The sequence below is a fragment of the Palaemon carinicauda genome, chromosome 35 (genome assembly GCF_036898095.1).
Source record: "Palaemon carinicauda isolate YSFRI2023 chromosome 35, ASM3689809v2, whole genome shotgun sequence".
NCBI classification, from domain to species: Eukaryota; Metazoa; Arthropoda; class Malacostraca; order Decapoda; family Palaemonidae; genus Palaemon; species Palaemon carinicauda.
Window position 1 is genome coordinate 29,919,627 of NC_090759.1, and position 14,233 is coordinate 29,933,859.

General features: G+C 47.0%; 1 protein-coding gene across 3 annotated transcripts in view; it reads left to right on the top strand.

The window, feature by feature from the left end:
* LOC137627681 (peptidyl-glycine alpha-amidating monooxygenase B-like) overlaps positions 1-14,233 on the top strand; it is a 286,462-nt gene that overhangs the window by 247,550 nt on the left and 24,679 nt on the right. For all 3 annotated transcript variants that reach the window (XM_068358881.1, XM_068358883.1, XM_068358882.1), the window contains one exon: positions 239-382. In XM_068358881.1, coding sequence (XP_068214982.1) covers positions 239-382 — 144 coding nt within the window. The remainder of the gene's footprint in view (positions 1-238; positions 383-14,233) is intronic.

Here is a 14,233-nt window from a genome sequence, read left to right on the forward strand (position 1 = left end):
AAATAGAGATGAAATTAAATTCTAAAATATAGGAGTAGCTACTATAGGTATCAATAGAATACTGCAAAGACCTTTGAAGTAATCCCTACAATGCATTGCGAGAGGTGCACTAAAAGATTATGGATTGCGTATTGTCATTCACTGGAACTGTTTGTTATCAATAAGTATTAAGATTACCTAAACGGTGGTTTCTTTATTTGTACAGTATATCAGTCTCTCAGTTCTTTTCTGCTTTCAGGAACGGCGAAGGCAATCAAATCAACGATGACATTCGGTAGCAAATGGTCCTCGGCTGGTGTTTCAACTGTTGTCCTTGGTCTTTTAGCTGTACCCATTGTTGTGTTGACTACTTTAACACTTATAATACGTGCTCGCAGAAATGGTAAGTCTAAATTTTCCTATTGTTTCCATATAAAATACAAGTTAATTTACTTACTCTATTGCAATCATATTTGCTAGGAGTCAAGTTTATTATTGAAAAGATCTCGTTCTATTTTGCTGCAAGTATTCTGGCAGTTAGAGATAGCATACTTCTCTCTATTCATGAAAATCACCAACCTTATTACTAGCTCAGCTTTTTGTTGGATTTATTCCATTTCCAGATCTTCCCTTTAATATCTGCAGAAATAATCAATTAAAGTTTTAGCATAGATAATAATGATGATGAAAATATAAGTTTGCATTTGTTACTATCAAGTTATTTAGGTAGTTATGTCACCATATTTTAAATAGCTAGAGTTATGCCAACTCAAACAGTAGTTCACTGTAGTTAACTTATCTAATTTTGCTCGTATATTTACAGGGTGTTCTAGTTTTTGCTTCTGTCATAGTTGTTACTTTATATATGCTTTGGAGTATTTATCAAGTCATCAAATTTGGACATTTCGTCAAAATGAACAATTTATACCATTTTGATGAATCTTACCTGAGAATCATATGCTTATTATCAACATTAGTAAGCTTCAAATGAAAAAAAATAAAACCCCTTTATCCCTCCCCTCTTGTAACCAGTCATCATGGTTTCGTTCTTATACTGCTGGGTAGAAACTTAACCTGGTAGTTCACAGAAATCAGTTGAGCTCTGTAATTCATTTTATCTTCGTTATTAGGAATGGTTGACTTTCCTTATTGAGTGACTGTGAACCTTCGTCTTGCATAATTTTGGTTTGTTCCGACACGACTTACAAACCCCATTGCTCTTTACTATGGATATATTGTTCTAACTACCTGGATAATGAGCTATTACATTTTAATGCTAGTTTGCTAGGGTTAGGATCAACCACCCCACTCACACAGCTCAGCTGTCAACTCACTTTTGATCTTGATTTGGTTGAGTGAGGATGTGTCGTCTCACTTTCCTATTAACCCTTTCTTATCTAAATATAACTAATTTTGTTTTACTTTTCCTTTTTCAGGAGTGATTAGTTTTGAGAGATTCCTATGTGGGTTTGTCCTGGCATCATAGGTCGCCCTTGTGGCACCTTCATGTCAATTCAGATGGATCCTGGTTCCGTTTATCCTGGGTGGAAACCACACTTCTGCACTCTGGAGTCTCCTTGCAAGGAGTGTCAGGAGTGGCCATCCTCCCAGTGGGAACTGTTCCGTAGGCGGTAGAAGAAGCCTAAAAGGGATTCTTTACCTTTGGGTCTTTTTCAAGGTTGAAGAAGTCCCGGCTTCTTACTCCGGCGTCTCACTTATTGACTCAACTCATTCGGTCTCCTCCGGAGGATGAACAGCTGTGAACTTCCATTGACACTAACAGTTTCTTCAGTTTCCGAAGTTTTCTTCACCTTCTGCAAACTTCAAAGAATCCTCAGTCATGTTGCCAGGTTTCTTCATTGAATCTATGACGTTCGCGGACGTTCATCCCTCATGAACGTACGTTCTTCACCCTCACTTCGTTGCTACTGCAGAAAGAGGCAAATCCCCTGAATCTATTCCTTCCCCTGCATTGGGAGGCACAACCCTGTGGTTAACACCCCTCTCTCTCTCTCTCTCGTTAGAAGGTTGAATTTAGTGCTGTCTAACGTGACAGCCATGGCAATTTAGATGCCAGAATTCTAGGCAACCCTGGGATGGGTGGCCCACTAGAACACCAGAAGTTGACGGCATCTTGTGTACTCCTATTCTCCATCGCTTTTAGCACTTATTGGAGAATGGGTAATGAGTTACTCCATTATGTAAATATGTTTGTGGTAGCTCAAGTCCAACTAATTACTGTCTAATTTCCATAATTCTCATAATATCTAAAGTTTTTGAAAGTCTTTTGGTAAGATGTCGTAATAGGTTTGATGAAGGTAATCATCTGTTCGCTAGTTTGTAATTTGGTTGTCCTATAAGCCTTGAAGCATGTGATGCCTTTCTTAAAATCTCCAATGCTGTGCCGAAAACTCTTGATTGTGGTCAGAAAGTTGTATGATTGGCCTTATTTGTGCTGCTTTTGACCATGTTAGTCACGAGGCCTTTGTTTTCAAACTCAAACAGTTGGGAGTGGGTGGGTCGTTTCTTACCATTATTATTGATTTTTCAAGTAATAATCTCAAAAGAGTTGCTGTTGATTGGCACTACAGTGAATAATAGAATGTGATATGTGGTGTTCCTCAGGGTAGTTTTCTTGGCCCATTACTTTTCATACTATAGACATGTGGTTTATCCTGGATAATAAGCTTGTTGCATATGCAGATGATGTTACACTCATTGGATCAATTCCATTTCCTTAATGTGGGGTTGCTGAATCCATTAATGGAATTTAAGTTAAAATTAGTGCATGGTGCAAATTATGGGGTCTGGAGTTTAATCCTAACAAGGACAGTGGCTCCTCAACATCCAGATCTCAGCATAGATAGGTTTCTTTAACTTTGTATGACTTAAAATTTTAGGTGTGATTCTCGACAGCAAATTTACTTTTGAGAAATACATTAGGTCTGTGTCTTCTTCAATTGCAAAATGGCTTATTGAGAGTCTTTCAAGATTTTCGGAGATGAATCTATTCTGAAGAAGCGTTTCAATGTTTTGAATATTGTTCTCCTTATCTGGTCCTCTTAATTTGTTGGACAGAAACTTACGGTCTATTTATATTTTTTTTCCTGATCTCGATATTAATCTTTGGCACCGTCGTTCCGTTAGTTCGTTACACAGGTTGCATAAGATTTTTTATAATTCAGATCATCCTTTATATTCAGATCTTCCCGGACAGTTCCTCCATACTGTTAGGCATGCAGTTAATACTGATGGTCAGGCCTTCTCCATTATGAGTCTCAGTACTTCACAGTATTCTAGAAGTTTTATCCTAGCTGTTACCAAGTTGCGGAATGATCTTCCTAATCGGGTAGTTGAATCGGTAGAACTTCAAAAGTTCAAACTTGCAGCGAATGTTATGTTGAACAGGCTGACATAAGTCTTTTTATAGTTTATATATGAAATATCTGTTTTGAAGTTGTTACTGTGTTTAAAGTATTCTATTTCAATTGCTCATTATTTTCCATATTTATTTATTTCCCCCTTATTTCCTTTCCTCACTGTTGGAGATCTTTGGCTTATAGCATCTTGCTTTTCCAACATGGGTTGTGAGCACTTTCAGCCTCCATCTGCGAGATCCTTTCCCGAAATTATATTGGCCCAACCCTTCATGAGACTCGATCTTGTTCGTGAACTTGGACAATGATTAATCCGGAACCAGAGCTCTCCCTTTGACCGGCCTTGTCCGAAGAGGACTTTCCTTCCCATCCTAGAGCAAGGTTTTTAATCCTGTAATGATGGTAAAAGTCCACCTATGAGCTCGGAATTCCCAACTCATGTTTTATGCCAAGTACAGAGAATCCACATCCAACCCACAAGAGATACTCACTTGTCTCTTCCATCGATCTATCTTTAGGAGGTAGGAAGCGGTCTCTATTTATCCTCGCGATTGGAACATCCAGTCACATGGGAAGACACAGTTATTCTTGATACCGCCGAGCTTCTTATGTCACCTCTTACAGAAGTCTCCAGCTTAGCCTCTCCTCGTCATATGGGGGGAAAGGCTTGTATCCAACTTATCATGTGAAGGATGGGTGGTTCAGTTAGCTAAACACCAAGGGTTTGTCACAGGGATTTTTACCCTAAGATGAACTTCCTCTTCAGGTGCGGTCTCATCTCCGAAGACTTAGAACAACTCGCTGTGCCTAACTGTCTCGAGCTCCTCAGAGAGACATCTTGAGTTTTGTTTCCACAATCTGAGGGTTGGAGTAATACCCCGACAGTCATATCAAATACAGATATCTTAGACATGGTCATCAGCCTGCAGAAACTTCTGCAGGTTCAACAAGACCACATTAGTCTCCATTAAATCCAAATTTCTTCAGGAACAGCCAGGATCTCAGGTCCTTCAGCACCAGGTATAACTTTCCTGTGGCTCTCTACGAGATCTGAGAAAGACACTGTCCTGGAGGATGCCCATGAGAATCTCATCTAGGGAGTCAATCTCTTCGGTTCTTCCCCCGTATTGCTTTCTCCATCCAGATGTATCAAAGAAAAGGGGGCCACCACTCGGCCACCAGGCTGTGGTCAGAGTCTGAACGGGACCACCTCTTAAACCTCCCAGGAGATGAAGGCAACCTTCCTGCGGGCAAGAGGTACCTCCTGCCTTCGAGGGAACTCAGGTTTGAGCTTCGCCTCGTTTCTCGTAACTTGAACTTGGGGATGGGAAACAGAGAGTACGGGCAAGAGAGTTTAGGTGATGGATCTCTCCATTCCGTTGTGGGAAGAATCGCCAACTACGGCAGCAGGTGTTAATCGTGTCTTTCCCATCTGCGGAAAAGACTTACTTCTCCCGTTGGTCTCTGCTTTGGAGGATTTTTCCAGCAAAGAGAGGGTTATTCACTACCCTGCTGAGGGAGTAGTTCCTCCACCAGGCACTATGCAGCAATCTTCCTGCTTGCTGGAAGATTATCAACACCAGTAACAAACGGTGACCATCTTAACCATCCGCGAAAGAATCTCCATTTTCCTGCCTTAGGGGAATACCTCCCACGGGAATTGGGTTCTCCCATTCTCTGCCATTCCCCTTAGAGCAGGCTAGTCATCAGCAGTCTTGTCTCGTTAGAAGACTCGTCTCACCTACTGACGTATCCTGAGAGATCCTTTCGGGAATTGGTTTCTTCCATAACTCACCCTTGATCTTTGGGAACAGGCCAGTCGACTCGTCTGCAACTCCTGACGGAGATGCCAAGAGAATCCCCTCGGGGACTCTTAACAGCCATATCTTTCACAAAGCAGTATCTTCACTGTGACTTCACGCTGGAAGGAGACTATCCCGCTCCTCTCTCGGGGGTCTCTCTCTCCCGCAACAGGTTGCAAAGAGAATGGGGGTAAGTGGACTGTAAGTTGGTATAATAGAATGAGGGGGGCCATCCTTCCCCTCGATACCACTATGCCCAGCATTAGGGAGTGCTACTTGACTACACTTCGGGCGGAAAGCGTCTCTTGGTCTCGGCAAAGCCACCGCTAGTTCTTGAGCCTAGCCTTCAGATCCGAAGGAATTAAACCTTTCTTACACGTCAGCATCTGCCCTCATTCAGAGTTTCGAGACTACAAACTCTTAATCGGAAAGGAGACCTCGTTACGCAGAGTTCTCCTGACCTTTGATGACATGTCTCCCGCTCGTGTTGGCTTTGGCCAAGAGAGTCAACTAACCCCATTGGACGCCCTTCACCTCTCTCATTCACGATGATGGGTCAAGTAATGTTCAACCTCGTTTATGGCAGTTTAGATCCCAGAATCCAAACCCTTCAAGATCTTGGAGTCCTTCGCAACAACACCAGTGATCTAGATCAATGGTTATTATGCCAAAGAGAAGCTAGAGGCCCTTCCTCAAGGAAACTACGAGAGTTGCCCCGAGTGTCACTCTTCAACAGCATGGGGAAGGTCAAGAGGAGGATCATGAAAAATACCATCTCTGCCTGGATTCGCAAGGTGACCTCTCACTAAATCCCGATCCTCCTCCGATGTATGTCGACCAGAGCACAAGATATCAGGGCACTGCTACATCCCTGGCATTCAAAGGAAACTACTGTGCGGTGCAGGTTCTACATGCGGTTGTGTGGAAGCGTCAAACAACCTTCACCACCCCACGTGCAAGACGTTCTCACAGGAGACTCGTTATGGTCACTGTCTTGTGGTGGCTACACAACTGGTGTAACACCTCAAGCTCCTTGATGGACAAGTAGCAGGAAGAGAGAGGGCAAGGATTGGTCACCTGGTGTTGTCCGAGTGAATGATTAAAGAGGAATGGATTTCTTTTCTACATCCGCCCCTCTTGGGAAATCAGCATCCAAGGACCTCTGTAAAACTGATCTCAACCAACTGCAGGCAAATCATTGTTCCCTTGTGACCTGGTTGTCAGTACTGTTATGTCCCCATCCAAGAAGGGTATTGGAATGTCTTGATGACTTTGGAAAAGAAATCTTACCTTGACAGCCACACTGCTGGTATCACAAATGCACAAACTTATGTAGGCTACAAACCTTGCATAGCAGGATTTCCACCTACTAATGCTACACACTCGAGGGAACCTGGGTCAAAATAAAAGCCACATTGTAGCTATTTTGTATATTCCCCCGCCAGTGCCATTCCCCTTGTATAGCACCTTCAAGCAAAGTGAGATTTCATACACAAAGGGTACCACCCCCACCCCTGTTATGCTAACTAGTGGGTGGGGTGGCCCTTGCTTAAAGATAAGACACTTCTTAGGTTTGTATTAAGAAAAAATACAAATAGGACAAAACCATAACTAGTACAGTACTTACTGAGCTACAACCCTAGTTGGAAAAGCAGGATGCTATAAGCCCAGGGGCTCCAACAGGGAAAATAGCTAGTGAGGAAAGGAAACAAGGAAGGAAAAAAATCTTAAGAACAGTTTACATTTTGAAATATTTCCTATATAAAAAATAACAAAATAGAGAGGAGAAATATAAAAACAATAGTGTGCCTGAGTGTACCCTTAAGCAAGAAAACTCTACAGATTGGAAATATTTTAATTTTTAGAGTATCATGTTGATTGTAATGAAATATTAAAACACACACTTTTGTCGGGAAATTATGACCAAAAAAAAAAAAACACTAAAAAAATATAAAATTTTATTTACTAAATTGAAACAGTAGAATGTGTATGCCAAGGGTTTAAGGTTAGAAGTTTTATTTGCACTTTTAAACCAGTTTTGAAGGAAGTTGCAAATGACCAAAAGGACCTGCAAAGTTAGTTTATTAGAGATTCAGATATTTGTTCAAATTTCTCTTAAATATTCCATACACTTAATTGGAATTACTGGAGCCAGATGTAATGTCTTCTAGTAGCTTTTCTTCTTACATATCACTTCTAAGCATGCAACACCAAATCAGTCTCTGTAAAAAAGCAAATATTGTAAAGATCTATTATCCTTAGACAAAGTACTTATTAAATTCAACTTTATGACATGGCATGGCAAGTTTCACTAGATGATATAGGAAAATGAAAAAGAACTGTTTACCAATTTTTAAGGCATCTTGAAATAAACAACAGTATTATGGGAGCTTTAGTAAGGGGCTAAAGCAATTTTTGAAAGTCAATATATTTAGTACAAAAAAAAAAAAAAATGATAAATTTATTTTTACAGGCTATAAAGATGGACTAACAGTACCAATAGTAGCGTTTATCACAAATTTTAAGTAATTTGTATTTTTCCTAACAGTACTTACCTCGAACTACTTTCTTTGGAGTACCTGGGTCCTTCCATCCGACCAGAGTTTTGTGTAGTTTACCCTACTTCCGTTTTCTGTGAGGGCTAACCTCAGGCGGATTGATTTGTGGCCTGAGGCTAAGCCCGGGTCGCGGAGCGTGTTAGCTTGGGTTTCGACCCTCAGTAAGTTCTTGGTAGCTTAGTTACCTAAAGGGTCAGTAAGGCACTCGGGGAAGGAAGAGCAGGCCTTTACCCGAAAATAATTCGAGGTAAGTACTGTTAGGAAAAATACAAATTAATTAAAATTTGTGATTTGTTCCAACACGGTGTACTTACCTCGAACTACTTTCTTAGGAAACTTACACTTTAGGAGGTGGGAGTGTCCTTCTCGACCCATAGACCTAGCTAAGCAGGATGAGTGGAACCTAGATAGGGGGCTAGGTTCAGAGAGTTTCTCCTAAGTAACTCACCTGTGCAAGAATTCCTCGGATTCATGTCCTTTCGATGATCACGTGTCTTGAGAGCAAGCTCAGGGGCTACCTGTGTCTATCTTCGAGTGGAAGAGGGGGAAGGAAGAGCAAGGGGGTTTAGGGAACCGAAAATGTGTCTCTTGGTCTTACTACCCGCGATCGTACCTGGGGCTATGCCGTTAAATCGCTTGGAGCGCGGAGATGACTGCTCCTATTGAGAACCCGTCTAGGGACTTCCTCGAGCATTCCTTCAGATAGGGAGCCGTGAAGGTAGACCGGTTAGTTAGCCCAGGTGCTAGCTTTTAGGATCTGACCCACTGTCATGTTCTTTTCTCAAGCTAAGGAGGTACTTAGACCCCTAATGTCGTGGGGCCTGGGTTTACCCGACAGGGGAACGCCCACGCTACTATAAGCCCTGATAATCACCTGTCTCAGCCAGAAGGAGATAGTGTTCTTCGAGACCGGCTTTTTAACTGGACCTGTGGAGACGAAAAGGCTCTTGATATCAGGGCGGAGTCTAGCAGTCCTCTCCAGGTATTTCCTTACGGCTCTGACAGGGCACAACTTTGTCCTTCGGGTTGTCTGATCGAGGAATTGCTGATATAGAGAAGCCCTCAAACTTGGGATCCCAAACTGCTGGATTCTGGGTCTTAGCTACAAAAGTCGGGACGAACTTGAAGGAAACCTCACGCCAGCCTTTCGAGTGTGCGACCTCTAAGACAGTCCGTGAATCTCGCCCACCCTTTTTGCTGAAGCCAACGCCAGCAGAAAAAGAGTCTTGAGGGTGAGATCCCTGTCCACGATGTCTTTCAGGGGTTCGAACGGGGGTTCACTTAACATCTTCAGGACCCTCGCCACATCCCACTGCAGAACTGACGGCTTGAGGGGGGCACGCTTGCTCGAAACTCTTGATGAGCATCGAGATATGCCTCGAGGACCCCAGGTCAATGCCTTTCAGGAGAAGACTTGGCCTAAGGCCGCACGGACTCCCTTGATGAATAGACATACCGACCACGTCCCTGAGGTATACTAGGAAGTCCGCAATCTCCGGAATGGAGGCCCTCAGAGGCTTGATGTTCCTGGAGGACCACCACTTCGTGAAAGTGGCCCACTTAGCTTGGTATACCGCTGCCAATGAACGCCTCAGATATCCAGACATCCTTTCTGCCATTCCTACTGAATAGCCTTCCTTCCTCAGGAGATGCTTGATAACCTCCACGCGTGAAGGCGGAGGGACCGAGGGTTCTCGTGGAACCTTTGGAAGTGGGGCTGCCGGAGAAGGTCTGGTCTGTCCGGGAGAGGCCATGGCGGAAGGCACGCTAATTCTTTTAGGTCTGCAAACCACTCTCTCTCCGGCCACCAGGGCGCTACCAAAGTCATCCTCAGGTTGTGGGCCCTCCTTACCCTGTTGAGCACTTGTCTGAGCATCGCGAAAGGGGGGAAGGTGTATACGTCTAGATTGTCCCAGGGGTGTTGGAAGGTGTCCTCTACGCCGCTTTTGGGTCTGGGACAGGAGAACAGAATACGGGGAGTTGAGCATTCAGTCTTGTTGCGAAGAGATCCATCACTGGCGAGCCCCATTGCTGGATGATGAGCTTGGCTACCTCTGGGTGCAGGGACCACTCGGTTCCTACCACTTGTCCCATCCTGCTGAGGCCGTCGGCCAGCTGGTTCCTTTTTCCTGGAATGAACCTTGCTGTGATTGTGATCTGCTCTGACTCGGCCCAATCCAGAAGTTCCAACGCAAGATCGCACAACTCCCTTGATTTCAGTCCTCCCTGCTTCTTTATGTATGTCACCACCGTGGCGTTGTCGCACATCAGTGCCATGGTGTTTCCCCGGAGCAGATTGACGAACTGTAGGCACGCCCTTCGAACTGCCCTCATCTCTAGGACGTTTATGTGTTGGGCCTTTTCTACCTCCGTCCAACTGCCTCTTGCTGACCTTCCGAAAAGATGGGCACCCCACCCCTCCTTGGACGCGTCTGTGAACAGGAGCATTTCGGGGGGCTCGGCTGCGAAGGGCATACCCTTGAGGGTGTTCGTTCGGTCTTGCCCCCATTCCAGGGCTTCCTTCGTTTCCGGGAGAACGGAAACCACCTTGTGGGGGGAATCCTTCTGGTTCCAGAATTACTTCAGATTCCATTGGACGTTTCTGAGTTTGAGCCTTCCTTGGGGAACCAGTTTCTCCAATGATACGAGGTGGCCTATTAACCTCTGCCAGTCCTTTGCCCTCCTGGGCTGTCCCGATATGAAGGGGCGGAGGATCTGGTCCAAGTTGTCCAGCCTCTCCCCCCGAGGGAAAGGCTCTCACCAAACGGGAATCTAGGACCATCCCGAGGTAGGTCATCCTGGTGGAGGGTGACAGATGAGACTTCTCCAGGTTGAAGGTGATGCCCAGAATCTTGCAGAAATACAGTAGCTTCGCGCCCCGTTCCCTCAGTACTACCTCTGAGGATGAAAGCAGCAACCAGTCGTACGCCCAAACTGAGACTGTTGTGAAGACCCTCGTGAAGACCTGAGGTGCTGTGGACACTCCGAAGCAGAGGGACTAGAACTGCAATGTCTGGGCACCCTATTTCACCCGAAGGTACTTTCTGCTGGAGGAGTGAACTGGAATTTGGAAATATGAAATATGTGTCCTGTAGGTCTATGGACATCATGGAGTCCCCTTCCCTCAAGGACTCCAGGACCGACTTTGGGTGTCTATCTTGAAGTCGGTCTTGCACACAAACTTGTTGAGGGCCGAGAGGTATATGACCGGCCTCCAACCTCCCGTTGCCTCTCCACTAGGAAGAGCCGACTGTAGAAGCCCGGGCTTGGTTCCTGTACCGTTTCCAACGCTCCCTTTGCCAGCATTGCTGAGACTTCCTCTTGTAAGGCTGTCCTCTTCAAGGGGTCCTTGGGAGCTAAACACTCCGTCCAAAGATCTGGAATTAATGGCAGGGGTTCTGCTAGGAATGGTAACCTGTTCCCTTCCTTTAATACTGTTACTGTCCACGGGTCTGCCCCGTGGTTCTTCTATGCTTGCCAAAAACATCTGAGGCATCCCCCCACCTGAGGCTTGGGCAGGAGTAGGGGGCCTCTCTCCCTATCTCCTTCTGGAGGATTGACTTGTACGTCCTCTCCTGGCGGCCACGTAGGAAGTCCTAAAGGAGGCCGGGGCTGAAGCTGCTCCCCTACGGGAAGGCTGCGAAGGCTGCAACCAAGAAGCTGTTAGGGCGTCTCTTCTGGGCTGTCTAGGTGAGGCCTGAGGACGAGGAGGAACATCGGACGGAGGTCTTCTGTGGATGGGTCTCCGCAGTGACTGGGGTCTGGGTTCACCCACGTCCTTACGTTTTTGGACCTTTTTCCATAATTTCCTCTGCTGCCTTCAAGGGGAAGAGAGCATCATCCCACAGGGGCAGGCTCCTCAGGGCCCTCGCTTCTCTGTCCGGAATCCGTCTGGACATCTTATTCAGGACAGTGTCCCTCCTTCAAAGAACCCAGTTGGCTGATTGGGCTAGGGACTGGTAGGATAAGAACTTTAGAACGCTACCTCCCGAGATAATCAGCTTCTTCAGTTGAGCCTGATTCCCCGACGACTGAGAGGACGTAGGAGGACTGGATTCCTACGAGGGCGGACGCCCACCAGTCCAGCCAGGAGGCGACGTTAGCTAGGTTCTTAGCCATCTCCTCCATCATCGTCGCCTCTGACTGGGAGAAGCAGACTGGGGCTGTCGAGGCTCTGTCCTCTGGTGCTCCTTGGCCTAATACTTCGAGGGAGGCTTTCATCTTGCAGGCCCCTGGCCGCTGTTCCTCTGGTTGGTAAAATTTTCTCTGGGACCTCAGGCCCTGGAGCAACTTTGAGGAACTCTGTGATTTGGGGGCCTCTGCATTGTTAGCCACGATCTTGTTGACGTGGCCACCGGAAGAGCTAACGAAGGTCTTTGCTGGACGGGGGACTCCATTAACCTATTGAGGCTAGAGCGCCAGGCAACTTCGGTGGAGGGTTCGGGCTCTGCTATTCTGTGGTGTCTCCTAATGAGCCCTATCACCTTCCCGTATGCCAAGTCCTCCGCTGCTGCGCCATCTACGTTGTCGTCCGCCCATCTCGCTGCCCACCTCTCTAGACGGAGCACCGCCGACGGGGGCCTCCGTGTAAGGTTCCGGACGCAGGACGGGCATTGCCGTGGCGGCGAGGGTCTTCGTCCTAAGTCTGTCCTTCGTCGTGGAGGACCAGGCTTCCGTGGGCTTGCCCGACGGAGGAAGCAGTCTCTCCATCTCCCGTTGCCGAGGCACTACTTTGGAGGACGAGACGAGGGTGCCTGACCGAAGGGGCGACTTCCTCTGCTGGGCGGATTGAGTCGGGACCTTCGCGGTCTTACGCCTGTCCGATGAGGTCAGTGAGGCCGAGTTCCTCCGAGGTTCGAGCTTGTGGCTGGAGATGAACCTCTCCAGGGACCTGTCTCTGGGGCCCCTACCTGCAGTGCTCGGGACTGAAGTAAAATCAACGAGCTTACTACGGGGAATGACCACCCTTCTTCCCCCGGCGACCAACTCCTGAATTTCCTCCTGGGGGACCTGGATCGTCTTCTTCCGTGGTGAGACCTGGAGCGTGAGCGAGAACGGGAATGCCTTCTCCGGGACCTCTCACGCCTCCGACGGGGTTTCTTCCGGGCTTCACCTTCCGAGGAATTGGAGGCTGCTGCTACCGACGAATCTGAAGACTCCGTAACTCGTCTGTGGGGCAGGGGCACGAAGAGCCAGCAGCTGAACGACCTGATGGACCGCGGAAGGCGTGGGCTGAAGAAACGCGTCTGGTAATGAAGATGGCGGCGCTGGGGGAGAGCGTGGGCACTCTACGTCGGGGAACCAGGTTCCGAGGCCTTCCTCCATCCTCAATGGGGACCTGCAGGGCGTCCTCTGAGGTACCCATTCGAAGTGATCTGACAGGGGTGAGACTTCCTTCTCGGGGGCGTCTTCAGCTGCGGAGGTACCTGAAAAACATGCCCATGATATGGGCGAAAAGGCAGGGACATTTTTACTCCACATGGGGGTCATCCGACGAGACGTGACCCGCAAGCACCAGGGCACCGTCTCTAGAACCCCCACTAAACTCACCTTCAGGCCCCCCTTTGTCTGGAATGAAGCTGCTACCCCGCTATCCTGAATAACAGACTCTTGGGGAAGAGCCACTGGCTTCTTCCCCGCAACGGACTTACCTCGTCCCCTACTCTGGGTAGGGGAGGGTGGTAGAGAAACTCTTTCCGGAGGCTCTCCTGGAGACGTCAAGGGAGAAGAGGTGCTAGCCTTCTTGGGTGACCTCTTGGAAGACTACTTCTTTTTCGTACCGAATCGTACCCACTGTACTTCACTCCACGATTCACACTCTGGCCACGTGTCCAACAGGGAACACACACTGCCCCTGCATGACGAGCACAAGGAGTGAGGGTCTACCTCCGGCTTGGACAGGAACACACCACACGACTTCCCGGCCATAGGCCCAGGACAACGGCGGGGGTGCTCCATCACGCACTAGCAATACACCGGAAGACACAGGAACGCAGCGGGAAAGAATAAGAAAGCACAAGATTAACACGTGAGAACGCGGGAATACAAAGGGAAAGCACAAGGTTAACGCGAGAGACCGCGGGGACACAAAGGAAAAGGACAGGGATACCACGTGGAGACCACACGGGACACAAAGGGTCGCACTGAGATTAAGGAGAGCGTCGAGATGATATCGCGACGCGACCAGAGAACTTACTGAGGGTCGAGACCCAAGCTAGCACGCTCCCTGACCCGGGCTTAGCCTCAGGGCATGTGTATCAATCCGCCTGAGGTTAGCCCTCACAGAAAACGGAAGTAGGGTAAACTACACAAAACTCTGGTTGGATGGGAGGAGATCACAGGTACTCCTAAGAAAGTAGTTAGAGATAAGTACTCCGTGTTGGAACAATCTGAAATTTAAAGGATTCTTGTTAATGTCTAAAATATCTAATTATCAATGTTGCATCTACTGTATAAACTGAAAAAATTTATACCTGTTACAAGTTGTTGATCTTAATTTGTCCTACTGTATTAGGTG